This window comes from Salminus brasiliensis, chromosome 11 (assembly GCF_030463535.1).
Source record: "Salminus brasiliensis chromosome 11, fSalBra1.hap2, whole genome shotgun sequence".
Lineage (NCBI taxonomy): Eukaryota > Metazoa > Chordata > Actinopteri > Characiformes > Bryconidae > Salminus > Salminus brasiliensis.
In genome coordinates, this window is record NC_132888.1 from 10,607,845 (window position 1) to 10,621,768 (window position 13,924).

Genomic DNA, 13,924 nt, shown 5'->3' on the forward strand with positions numbered 1-13,924 from the left:
TTTATGTGCATAGAGATCCAGTGAAGTGAAAAAGCATCATCGCTTACTTTCCACAGTGTCGGTGGTCCCTCGATGAGCTTGGCATTGGTGCCGCTGTACTGCAGGGCCAAGTGCAGGCACTCTGTGCCAAACTCAAAGTCAAACTCGCTACACTGCGGAGAGAAATCAGGACATAACAGAAACAAGCCCAGTCCCATTTGTATGTGTTTAGTAAATACTGAAGTGGGCTTATTTACTTATTTACTGCAGACAGCCAAGGAGAACCACAAGAGGAGGAAGGTAAATACGCACACAGATAGAATGTCCATTCCAAATGAAACGGGAAGCTGGGCAGGATAAACCTACTCACCCAGACTTTATTTTTTTATCTAGTTTTTAAACCTTTCAGTGTCAATCACTTGGTTATCCCTTGTTGCATTTCGGCTATGTAGAACGTGAGTTCAACCAAGTCACTGTTTAATGTGTGCTTTTTTTTTCTTCTCCAAAAGGAATCTTAGGACACCAGAAACATTCAGCACTCTGAATTTGAGTTGTTAGCTCACAGCTCTAAGACAAGTACTTATATTACAGGGTTTAAATCATGCCATCTGAGATACCGCGGAGGCAATTTGTACAGCCATATTTTATCCCCAGCGTAAGGGAGAGCTTCGTTCACAGGGATCAGTGATTTCAAGGCAAATTAGAGGAGAAAATATGCTGGGTCCTGCAGTCATTTAACCTTTGGCATTTTTCCTTTACTAAAGTATACCGCACAGGGGGGGTTGGGTGTCTATTTTTCCTCTACCACAGCTCCATCAGCCTCAATGGATGTCACACTGTGAATACATCACTCAAGCAGAAAGCACTTCAGCAAAGGCTTTCACATATGGCCTTTGGCAACACTGGAACAGTGCGTGGATGGGCCCTTTTTGAAATTTAAAGAGAAACCACAATAACCTTCAACCTAGAAGTAGCAAATGTGGCTAAAATGCCTGTCCGGAGTTAAAATGAGGTCTGAACTATCGCCTGTCATATTCTGGAAGATCTATAACGCTTGGATTCAAAAGCGGGGAGCTATATATTCAGCCTTAAAAAGAGCTGACTGCAGGAGATGAATGCGAAAAGGCCCAGGAGTGTTAGAGTGTCAGGTATCAGCCAAGTGCATGCCTTGATAGACGGAGCTAGCCGTCTGACAACGCCTCTACACAATAGCAGATATCTGTGGACTTTCATTCCCATTAAAATGCAATATGACAACTATGGTATTGCAACAGGAGAGCCAAAAACAATACATTTGCTAGTAAATGTGTACTCACAACGTGTCAGTGATAAAACATGGAGCTAGCTTTTAAGGGCCTAAGACCTCACAGTATGATGTATGATGCCATGGTTGAATTACTACACACACAAATCTAATGAACATAGGACAGTAAGAACAACAGTAATGCTGCATAAATACTGAACAACATGTAAAACTGTAATTATCTGTATATTTACAGGGAAAAAACTCTGATAAGGAGGTTTTACTGCTGAGGGTTTTCAAAAGTGAGTCTGCCTGTCAAAGCCAAATTTGTCAGCTGTTGATTTTAGTCAGGCATAGCCTGGCTTCTGCGTTTCCTGCTTTTCATTAAAAACCAACAAATCAACAAACAAACAAACAGAAGAGACACAAGATGCCATTTAAACAGCAACAGGGGGCTGCAGGTCCAATCAGCCTTCAGCAACAATGGAGTTCAGGACAGGAAGATTAGGATTCCTTTGATACTAAGACACAGTAATTATACTGAAGGCATGAATTACAGTTTAAAGATCTGAAACAGCTGGGGAACCCCACACTATGCACATTTTTGTGCTTTCCCTCACTTAGCACACCCAGTTCAACTCAGTACAACAAGTTTTACAGACAATGTTGACTCATCAGAACTGGAAATAAACCCCCTTATCCTAAACTTCCTGAGAAGTGAGACATTTGTTAGGTTGATATGATGACAGTTTATATGAAAACAGTGAAAGTTGGGTTTGTTGGTTGGTAGTTGGTCGTCATATTGCCAATAGCAGTTCCAAACATAAATATTTAAAATGTAGAATCTGTGAGCAAATCTACCTGGATTATTATTGATACTTAGAAATATCTGTTTATATAGAGTCACAAATATAGCAAAATGCACTTAAACCTAAACATGTGTTGAAAGTCAATAATTATTTTAAAGCAATTATCTGCCAATAACAATATGATTTAATCATATCATTGTGCATCCCTAGGTCAATCTGTGTCAAATCACCAACAGCCTTCTAATTGATCATGTCAGATTTGCTTATTACTTTCAGGAAACGGCCATTATGTCCATCAGATTCTATGAAAAGGTATATATCTTTATAAGTTTTTAAGATATAGGAGGTGGAAAACATCTTTAAGATTTGATGTGCTTCAAGTGTGACGATATAACTGTGCCAAAACACACCAAAAAGCCATAAAAATTATTTACTTTTTTGGAGAGCAGTGGTGGCTCAGCGATGTCGCTGCCTCAGCGCTCCCCAGGCTGCCCAATGCTGGTAAATATGGTTATATGCTTATAAGCTGTATAGATTTTCTAATATTTTGCTAACCACTGCTAGCTACACAGCATTATTTCATGATAGCAAATCAGAGCTGATCAGCCAGGACCATCTTAACGTTTTTCGACATGAAGAAAACAATAAGACACATGTGATTGTATTTATTTCTACAGCTGAGGTTAGTACTAAAGCCTGAATATCACGTAATGTGCCAGGATTAATGAATCAGTCAGGAACCTTTTCTGAAATCTGGTGACCTGAGGCAGATTCACCCTGACGTGTCTCTTACCCGCTGGTAGGCCTGATGAATGACGTCGTAGAGAAAGCCCTGTGGCATTTCACTGGCTCTGTATTTGGCTCTCTCCAGAGAATGGTCCAAGTAGCTTTCTGAGGTGGTGGCAATCACTGTGGACACCAGAGGACGGATGGCTCCTGCAGCCTGACAAAAGAGTCCACATACTTCAGTCATTCTCAGATTCCCACAGCACCATGAAACTAAATGTACACTCATGACCAGTATCTTTTTTTTCTGAAATAAACAACCTTTAAGAATGACCTGATAGCTCACATATCTATATACATGACCCACATTATAGAAATATATATATATATATATATAGAAAGATTAAAATCTAAAAACATACTAATATGATCTACTTTCTAGTTCATGTAGTCCATACAATGTTTAATTATTAGTTTTATAATGTCAGAAAAAAACAAAATCTGCCTATTCTGCCTAAACAATATCTGCCTAAACAAGCCGATCAGAAATTGATCACTCTTGAAGACAGTCAGGAACAGCCTGATTCGAACTACGATTCTAGAGCCCTATTCAGATGGGCTAAGTTCTACATGGGGAACTGGGGTAGTGTAATTATTACCAGAGTTTCTCAGTGATTTTAGTACCTGCCTGAATGCACCATGTCAGTCACTTTCACTGATGGCACCTCAGGTATTGTACAACATACAACATTCAAATCCAAAAGTCGAGCCAAAGGACTCCTCAGAGGCATGACCCTTCTGGCGGCTTTAGTTAAGTCATTGCGTAGCGTAGCTTATAGCCTACGTATGTGTTATGAACATGCAGCTGTTAACTTTCACACTAAAACCTAATTACTACTAAAACCGGGTTATCATTCTGTAACACAGTAAACACAACTGTGGTTTTGGAGATGACAGCAGTGCGTAAGTCAAGTAGCCACTCCCATCTCGGCCATGTTCCACCTCCCATCAAACATCAAATGTGGACGTCAGGATGTATTTGTATGTAGATATTAATATTATTCTATAATTTTATTTTTAGAACAAATGTAGAGTTAATGACTTCTTGCTTATCTTTATAATAAAAACCTTTAATTATAAATAAATAAATGAATAAATGAATGAATAAATGAATGAACCTCTGGGGGGTCCTTCACGTCTAAGCAGGACTTCTAAATCTAGACCCTTCTAATTCACAGAAATAACAAACCATCCAAGAAGCATGCTAGACTCCCCATATTTTACCAGATTTTTGATTACCCTGCCGAGTGAGTAAACAGTGTGTTTTGTGTGGTGTGTATACAGTTCAAGCTCTGCAGAGTTTAATGGCTGCTTCTCCAGTCAAACTGACATTCCTTTATAATCAGGAGTAATGAGGAGATAATGAAAGCCAGCAGGCAAACTGGCTTCGAGATACTAAAACTGAAATGGACAAGCAAGTGCAGTACCTCATGCTCCACTCGCAGGAACTGTAGGAACCTGTAATAATCTCTGATTTCTGGGACTGGATGGTCAGCTCTTACTCACCTCGTAAATTTGACCCAATGCCAGCGGGACTGTGGCTCGTTCCAGCAACAATCAATCAGCCTAAGCATTCGTCTCAATAAGCACTGCGTCAAATTCCTACTTTAGAACTGCGATAAACTATGACACAAACACCTACACAGTTTCAACATTTTGTGGCCTTATGAAACAAAGCCACATTATTGTGTGCTCTGATTAAAAGCCAGCATGGAGAGATTCCACTAACAAACAGTGTGTGGTCACAGCCAGTCACATGGATATTCACAGAGCGAGTGTCTCACTCGGCAACAGCACACACAAATAGCCAGCCTTCCAGATGCGTATTAGGGCTAGAATAGATTACAAAGGATTTTAACTGAAGCGTAGCCATTAACAATGCATTTTAGCTTGATAGGCTTCATCAACGACTGAATAAACCGCGAGCTGGGCAAAACACAGACACAGGGCTCCCATCCTAAGATAAAGAGTGTGAATACGAGAAAACTGTAGAAAACTGTTCTCTAAACATGATTGTTTTATTCTAGCAGAAGATATAACTTCACTAAAGGCTTGATTTCATAAACTAGATGTTGGATATTAACTGCAATCCTGGTCCTGGCATTGGAAATCATGAGGCTAACTCACATACATTTGTATTTATTCTAATATATATAATTTGTATGTAGGTATATACACTTTTATGTAGGTCTCTGCTCAGATTAACACCTTCATGTACCATCTGTTTTTCTCCAGATGACCCAAGACCTTGTTTACACCTGGTCACTTCACTTCATCTACTACGATAAATCTGATCACTCAAGCCACTTCAGGAGGTGGTCTGACATGCATTTGAGCCACGTTATGGCAGTGTAAACCCTCCCAGTAACACCAAAACACCAGTAATAACTGCCGCACAATGAGCGAATTTGCATATTCTGTCCCATACAGCAATTGGATTTCAGTCTGACTGTCCAGAGACACATTTGACTGCCCAGCGTGGCTGAAATTTTATCAGAATACAATCCAGATACTATTCCCATGAAGTGACCAGCTGTAAACAGGGTCTTTGGCTTTTGCACAGTGCTGTAGGTGCCACTAACATTCCCGAGCAACCAAGGAACACACTAACCCCTTGCTCTTTGGCAGCCAATGTAATTTTAAGAAGAAAGTCTTCCTCCACAAAAGGCCGCACAGCATCATGGACGATGACCACTTTCGGTCTGGGGAGTGAGGAACCCTCCGTGCTCTCATTAAAGGCTTGCAGGCCATTAAAGATGGACCTATGTCTACTAGTTCCACCTTCAACCACCTTTACTTTTGTGTGGTGAAATTTGTGAACGATGTGGAGCATCAGGTCATGGCTCTCTTTAGCGACCACAACCACAATGGCCTCGATCCATGGGATCCTATAGGAAGAAAACAATAAGGCGTAAGATTTTGAGGAGTTTGTCAGTCACGGTTAGTAATAAATATATGGAGATCATGCAATGTACCAGGATAACAGCAGATTATAAATGAGGTTTCCATTGGCTCTCACGTACAGTAGTTGGTGAATGCAGGAATACAAGAAATTGTTTTATTATGGAATATCCTAAGACATTTAATACAGAAGGTACAAATACCCCTTTATGTACCAGGTCTGGCAGAAGAGTAGTCCCGTTTGGTAGCTCATAAAGTCATGGATATCATGCAATGTGCCAGGATAACAGCATATTATGAGAAATACATGTTTTTCTATTTACATGCAATAGTCGCCCAATATACATGACTTTGGTGAACACAAGAATACAAGGATCTGTCAAGTATCAGACCTGCTTATGGACCAGGTCTGGCTGAAGAGTAGTCGGGTACAGACCTTATTATATCCTCTGGTTATCTTATATGTATATTTATGTGTGTTTACCTGGGAGAAACACCGTGCAAATAGTGGAGATAGTACCAGCCTACTTTTTAAATGAGTGAAAACACAGCCTGCTTGATCAGCTTCATACAGCAGACTGCAGCTGAGGTTCCTCTACATGGACTGGGCTGTGCTCACTTACCCTCCCACTAATCCGGTCTCTTTAGGATGAAAGGGGAACTGCCAAAGCTGAATTATTAGCACCTTTCAGTCTGACATACCTCTCAAAGGTTTCAATTGTGTAGCTGATCAGCGGTCTGTTAAGGAAAGTGCAGAACTGCTTCGGTGTGGCCAAGCCCATTCTTTCCCCAGAGCCAGCGGCTGGAAGAACCACAGCGACCGGAAAATCCACCGCGCGGTGCCCCGTCTTTCCCTCGTTGAGTCCGGCCGAGGATTTCAGGAGACATCGCGGATCACAGGGCCTGTCGGATGCGGATCTGTCGCCCTGCATATTTCCGTAGCTGCGTCGCTCCGCTTGGTTATTATGCTAGTCTGGGACGTGTAGCATAGTGTTTCCCCTGCATAGCGATGTCTCTCTCGGTACTGTGTAAACCCACTGTCGCAGGTCCGGAGCCGTGGCAGCTTCGCCAGCTTTCTGCAGCTTTAGCACGGAGAGGCTAAGGAGCACGGAGCAGCGCTGCAGACACTGGAGGGCAATGCGCTGCGCTGGGATGGGGATTTTAGGATAGATCAGATAGTTTTCCCTGCTGTTTAATCTTTCCATGTAGAAGAAGACTGTCATCATTGTGGTCTGGTGAAGCTGTTTGACCGCAGTCCTGTGCACTTTACTATTTAATTTACTGTGCAAGTTTGTAAAATAGCACTTAATTAGCTATTATCTAAAATAATCTATACTATTTACCAAGGTCCCTTGTCTTATTAAAGAAAAAACAGCTCCCACCAACTTAAATAATACATTAAACAATATGCCCCTGTTAGCTGTCCCTTAAATATGTACATTAAATACCTTTAGGATTAAAAGTGCTTTATTTAATAGAGCCTGCAAACCTCATATATACCCCCAAGCCCCCCTAAAATAGTTGCTTGGCCAAGATGTTTAATGTCCAATGTTCATATATACACACACCACATATATAGTTATAATATATATATATATATATATTCTGAACTGTTCGTAAACTATTCCTATAAAAAATGATCCATTATTTTCCCTGCCCAGTATTAATATTATGAGCATGCCCCGTGCAAATTCGACCATAATATTGGGATAAGCAAAGGTTCTCTTCCTTTCTCCTAAATATAAGAAACACTTTCGCTTCTTGCTTTTCTTATTTCTTTTATTTATTTCTTAGTCATTAGGCATCCTCTAAACCTCTTATTGTGAGTGCAATCTTAGTGGGCAACTGTTTTTAATGTAATTTTATTCTTTATATATATATATATATGATTACAAGTTTCATTCAAATATAAAGAAATGTGCACCTACAGTCAAATTGTTGCTGCCTAACATTTTCACAGTGAGATGCCAAAAGCCTCCATGTACTGACGAAAGGGTGAAAGGGTGAGTAGTGGAATGACCGACAGGACATTAGATGTATTCAAAGTATTACCATTTAATACTTTCACACTAAAACAGTGAATATGAACATTGCTGTCTCATAGGATAGTGCAATACCATGTGTTGAATGAAGGCCTATATGAAATTAAAACATGTATATGCAATATGCAGGAGTAGATGAAACTGGTAGAAAATATTAGTACAAAATATATTACATCAATATATACCATACCATATTCATTATAGCACATTTGAAATAAGCAAATATCTTGCAGAACAGGTCATTACATACAAATGCATATGCTGTTTATTTACACAGACTGTATTTACACATAGCTAAATCTTTCTCAAACTTGAGACATTCAACTTTATCTGGCCTTCATAATACTACAGCCAGAGATATGATTTCTCACAGAGAGACGGTCATCATCAGAGTATGTTTTAGATATATTCAAATGCCAGACTCTGGCATGTAGTCACTGTGGTTTTTGTCTTAGGAATCAGGAGCTGTGATGGTTGATGGTGGCGTTTTGCTGGAGGCCAAGCTTGGTCTGAAGTTTCAGTCACTTCAGGATGTAATAGCCATTGATTGTCATTCAACCTCTCCACCCTCACCCTCACTGTGTCTTCCTCTCCGCTGCTCCATTGTGCAGTCCTTCTCTCAGAGGTAATCCACAGCCTCGGCCAGTCTCACGACTCCAGCTCAGGCCAGTTCCCGTTTACCTTGGTATTCCCGTGCTTCCGCTTACTTTTGGGCTTGTGGATCTGCTGTGGCTGAGAGATGCTCTCTGACTTGTTCCCTGATTCGTTATGCTGCCTCAAGTAGCGCTTGCACTTGCAGCCAGTCACCACCGCAATCTTGTAGGTCCTGGTGCTGCCGTCCTGACACTGCAGCTGGATGCGCTGGGTCCGGCTCTTGTCGTTGACGCAGCGCCAGTCGTGGTTGGAGCTGCTCCGCCGGTTCCAGGACTTCCTGCCATGTCCACCTATCCAGTTGGGCAGCATCTGGGCCGGGAGGCACTCTCCTGCACACACTAGCTCTTTAATGGGGCTGATGCTGGTGCACTGGCCGTCGGAGATGTACTTAGTGGAGCGCAGCTCCCTGCAGCCCACCGGGCCTTGATCTGAAACAAAAAGCTGTGTTTTAGAAAATGGCATTTTCTGCACCTTAAAAGTGGTACTTCAGGGGTTCTTTGGCAAAGACAGTGGTTATATCTAGAACCCTAATAACTGGATTGAATGCTTAACTGGTTCTAGGCCTGGTTAAGCAGGAAAACCTCTTGTATATGGTTCTAAGAGCCTGGTTCTATGTGGCACTGTTGAACCCTTTTTGCTAACAGTATGCTTTGACTAGTAATTGGCCAGTTAGAACATGCTGCCTACAGTTCTTTGAAGAGATACCATAGAGGAACCAATCTTGGTTCCCTAGAGAACCTTTCTTTAAATACCTATTTCTATAAATTAGTTGTGTAAGTGAACCTTTAAAGAACCATTTAGGAGTGTCTGATCTATCTTACATTAAGCCCTAGAATCACGGTTTTTGCGCTTCTCAGGTGGGGTGTCCCACCTACGTCTCTACATCTCTACACCTCTGGCCTAGTGCAAATGGTTTAGTGCCCCGACGGATGTCGACTCTTATTGTTGGATTAGGCAGATGCAGCTGCTAAATACTATGAGCATTGTTCTGCCTTGAGGCTACACCTCCTAACGGTGCAACCTAAGCCAAGCCCCTTTCACTGGGCAGCACACACACCTCAGCAACAATGAGCCCCCTTCTCCATGACAGGCTGCGAATGAATGGAGGAGCGCAGGAGCCTTTCTTTCTCCCCGCTTCAGGTAGCAGGAGTTCAAGACAAACGCGGCCCTGACCGGAGACTTCCTGAGCAACTGAGCCGCAGCGCCATTCAGCCAGCCTGACAGGATTCACTCAGCACACATTGTCTGCCGAGCCCTCTCATCTCCGCCGCTCAGCATGGGTGTGTGCCAGAGGACTGTGTAATGCATATCGGCCCATTCACTGCTACAGCGACTCATTGAAGGAAAAGTCACCTTATAGCTGACAGTACTGGGGAACTTTGAGAGTGTGGAAGAAATCTGCGTTATTGGTATTATTAGAGGATTAGAGGATTATCTTGATGTCTGAGGCTTGTTTTTGTATTATTCATTAAACACGGTAAAACCCTCACTGTTCATAGGGTCTATAGTGGCCTGCTCTCCTGGGTTCAGCAGGACTACTGTGCAGTTATTCCCCTATAGAATTAACACTAGGAATGCAGCTATCAAAGAACCTGATCCGCTCCTTCTTTCTTTCTTTAACCCTCCATAATCAAACTTTGCCCTAAATTATAGTTTTTCTAAATTATAGTCATTCATTCATTATTTTGTCTTCCTTTCTTTTATCCCTCCGCCCTTCCCTTCATCTCTAATCTCTCTGTCTTTCTCAGTTTTTTAACCCCACACTCCCCAAATCACATCCACATTACTATCTCCATCCATCCTCTCATTTGTTATTCCCTTGGGTCTCTTTCTGTCTTTCTTTTAAAATTTATTCTACTATCTTTCCTCTTTCTGTAACTGCCTAAACCCTGTAAGAAGGACCACAGTATTTTTTTTCTCTCATAGCTACGTAACTGCAACATTTAACAAACATTTATAGGCCCTAAAATAGAACCTTGTGGGACTAATCAGAATAATTCATAATAGTCTCTACAATTTACCTAAATTATAATCTTCATTCATCCATTCCTTTCTTTTTTTCTTCCATCCTCCCCATTTATCTGTCCTGATTATGTTTTTTTAACCCTTTACTCCCCACAATACATCTAAATGACTTAAAATCTCCATTCATCATTTTGTTCATCATTCGCTTTGATCCCTTTCATTCTTTCTGTTTTAACACCACATAATCCGAATTTACTCTACATTACTATCTTTATTCTCTCTTTCCTTCTTGTTTTAAACCTCTACAAGCAAACTTTACCCTAAATTATGATCTTCATTCATCCGTCTGTCCTGATATGTCTTTCTTTCTCAGCAACTTTGCCCTAAATTAATGTCTAACCTCCTTTCTTTCTAATTTTCCCGTCACCTTGTCTCTCTTCCTTGGTTTTTAACCCCCTTCTTCATTCATCCATTCTTTCATCATGACTATTGGTCACTTTCAGTCCTTCCTTTCTTCTTTCTTTTCATCTTTAATCTTCTACAATCAGACGAATGAATACATGAATACATCTACAATACTACCTTCCCTTATCCTGCCCTTCCCGTTCTTTCTGTGTACTCTCCATAAACTGCACCCCATACTCTACCCCATACCATCCTCTCAGCCCAACCACATGCGCGTGCTCATCCACTCACCGTCATTCCTGCGCGCTCCCGTGTTCTCCAGTCCCCTGCCTGCGCTCCGTGCGCGGTTAAGCACTGCCGCCCCGGCTGTGTCCGGCTCGGTGCTGTGGCTGGTGTGTGTGGTGTGTGTGGTGTGTGCGGTGTGTGTGGCGTGTGTGCTGTGCCGCAGCTCCGTGTTGTGGTTGCTGAGAGACGCTGCGCTCCGCAGCAGGACGCACAAGAGCAGCACGAAGCTGCAGGGCTCGGAGCTCGCGCGCATATCTGCGTGAAGGAGCGTGTGCACCGGATTTGCACTGTGTCAGACCACAGCCGCCTGGACACTTATATATACCTCCTCCTTCCTCCACCCGGACACTTCTACACCCCTCCCGAGTCCGCTGCCGGGCTCAGGTGAACGGAAGACTCGCGCGTGCAGCTCCACGCCCATCCGCGCTCCGAGTAAACAGAGTGCGCGTCTGGGGGGGATCCGGGTGACGTCATCAGCAGCAGAAAGTGATTAGATTAGATTTTGCTCCTAGCACTTAGAAGACTGACACTGCTGGTGATGAATGTTGCTCCCAAATGTAATGAAGCCTCATCTGAAGACCTTCTGAAAGAGCCTCTCTTTTCCAGTTCTGTCTTCTGAAGACCATCTCAATCTCCATTTCCACCGTCTTCATTTAAAGATGCCCGTCTCTGTTTCCAGCAGATCACATCCATTAGCATGTTTCTTTCTGAAGAACATAAGCTTTTCCACAGTTCTGAAAAACACCATCGTCATTCATTCCCAGCTTGGGGCAGTGGTGGCTCAGGTTAGAGCGCCGGGATATTGATAACAGGGTTGTGGGTTCGATTCCCGGACTCGGCAAGCTGCCACTGTTGGGCCCTTGAGCAAGGCCCTTTACCCTCTCTGCTCCCCGGGCGCTGGAGTTGGCTGCCCACCGCTCTGGCTGTGTGTGTGTACTCACTGCCCCTAACACATGTGTGTGTGAGTGTGTGTTCACTACCACAGATGGGTTAAATGCGGAGGACACATTTCGCTGTGCAGTGTACACTGTCCAGTGACAAATACCTGCACCTTTACCTTATTTCTGAAGATATTCAATCTTATTTTCTGGGGAGCATCTTTATTTTCATGTTTTTTTAAGGAAGGATCTCCTTTTTCATTTTTTTAAGACATCTACATTTCCATTCTGTTGTTCTTTTCATCCTTTTTTAATCTTTTCTCAAGTTTCTTTCGTTACATTTTTATCTTTTCATATTTTTTTTCTGAATTTCAGTTTTTAGTATTTATGAGAACATCTCAACATCATTTTCTTTTCTGAAAACCATCTGAACTTCTGTCTCTTTCTAAGGATCGTCGCTTTTACCAGCTTATTTTTCTGAGGATCGTCTCTACTACCAGCTTATTTATAAAAAAAAAAAACCCACACTTCCCTCTCAACATCCTCTCGTTTGTTATTCCCTTGGGTCTCTTTCTGTCTTTCTGTTAAAACGTATTCTTCATTACTATCTTTCCACCACCTAAACCCTGTAAGAAGGACCACAGTATTTTTTTCCTCTCATTGCTACGTTACCGTAACATCTGACATACATTTATAGACCCTAAAATAGATCTCAATCTCCAGCTTTTCTTTTTTGAAAAGCATCTAAACATCTGTCTCTTTCTGAGGATCGTCTCTGTTACCAGCTTATTTCTTAAAGCCTTTTATTCTGAAGAGCTTTTCTATGACCAGATTTTTCTCTGAAGAACATCTAAATGTCTGTGACTTGTCTGATCACCTCTATTACCTGTTTTTTCCTAAAGAACATGTCATTTTCTGGATTTTCCATATTTTTTCTCAAGTACATTCACATTTCTATAATGTCATTCTGAAGGACATTTCCATATTTCCTCTGAACCCGCAGCGCTTCACTTGCCATGTTCATTTTGGACTGAATCAAGTAAAAGTCGGGGCCTCAGAGTTGGCTTGGAATACACACTGCTTTATCACATCTATCGTCCGTGAGTAATGTGTCTGTCTGACGCTACATAACATGAGTTGAGTTATGATTAGTCTGAGCTTGTCCTCCTGGCTGAACCACACAGACATGAGCTCAGTTTGATCTGGATTCTCCAGCTTTCAGGTACAGGCTTCTGAAGCACAAATCACTGGTCTGCTTATGCTCCGGATCAGGGAGGCACACTTAATCACCATATGAAGCTTACATAATCAAAGCTCTAGCTTTCATTCTCTCCGGCATCTACCTCACTTCACGCCATCATCTTCTCCAATGCCTTCAACACCAATAAAACTATTGATCAGTTGGTGGACTGGTTGATGCCCATAGGTCAGATCCTGTAGTTGCCACGAATGAAAGAACTTCTAGTAAAAATATAATAACAGTAAAAAGCCAGATGTCTGATTAAGCCTGGTCCTACTTCAGTGAAGAAGTGACTTTAGTAAAACTGAAACTTTCAAAAGTACAAAAATCTGTTTGGTCTAAAATAAAATAATATATTTTGGGAGTAAGAAGTGTGAGCAAGAGGTGTGCTTTCCAGGAACCAGCACAGAACCATGCTAAACAGAATAGATAGCCAATAAATGTAAAGCCCTATTCTTTACCTTCCAATGTTCAAATGTTTGTGGACACCCCTTCTAATGAATGCATTTACATACCTTAAGTTGCAGCCATTGCATACATATATGCAAATACACACTCACACACAGCTTGTCTAATCCCTGCAAAGAAGTATGGGCAATAGAATAGGATTCTCAGGAGCAGATAAACATGAACCTATTGGAACCATGCCTATTGCCAGGCGTGGGCTCGAGAGGGGTTTAAAGCCCCCCATCCTTAAGCTGTGGAGGAGTTCTCTGGAATGATGGATGGTGTTTCAT

At 42.0% G+C, this 13,924-nt stretch overlaps 2 protein-coding genes across 2 annotated transcripts in view; both read right to left on the reverse strand.

Moving 5' to 3' along the window:
* Positions 1 to 6,856, reverse strand: part of crppa (CDP-L-ribitol pyrophosphorylase A) — a 36,944-nt gene extending 30,088 nt beyond the window's left edge. Inside the window, exons 1-4 of the mRNA XM_072691650.1 lie at positions 6,421 to 6,856; positions 5,429 to 5,705; positions 2,825 to 2,974; positions 48 to 152 (exon numbers count right to left, since the gene is read on the reverse strand). Coding sequence (XP_072547751.1) covers positions 48 to 152; positions 2,825 to 2,974; positions 5,429 to 5,705; positions 6,421 to 6,650 — 762 coding nt within the window. The 5' untranslated portion in view covers positions 6,651 to 6,856. The remainder of the gene's footprint in view (positions 1 to 47; positions 153 to 2,824; positions 2,975 to 5,428; positions 5,706 to 6,420) is intronic.
* Positions 6,857 to 7,753: 897 nt separating this feature from the next.
* Positions 7,754 to 11,486, reverse strand: sostdc1a (sclerostin domain containing 1a). The gene is made up of 2 exons (XM_072691653.1): positions 11,076 to 11,486; positions 7,754 to 8,842 (listed from the first exon to the last, which is right to left on the reverse strand). Exons 1-2 carry the CDS (start codon positions 11,320 to 11,322, stop codon positions 8,409 to 8,411), a joined length of 681 nt encoding a protein of 226 aa, XP_072547754.1. The 5' UTR covers positions 11,323 to 11,486; the 3' UTR covers positions 7,754 to 8,408.
* Positions 11,487 to 13,924: the final 2,438 nt, after the last annotated feature.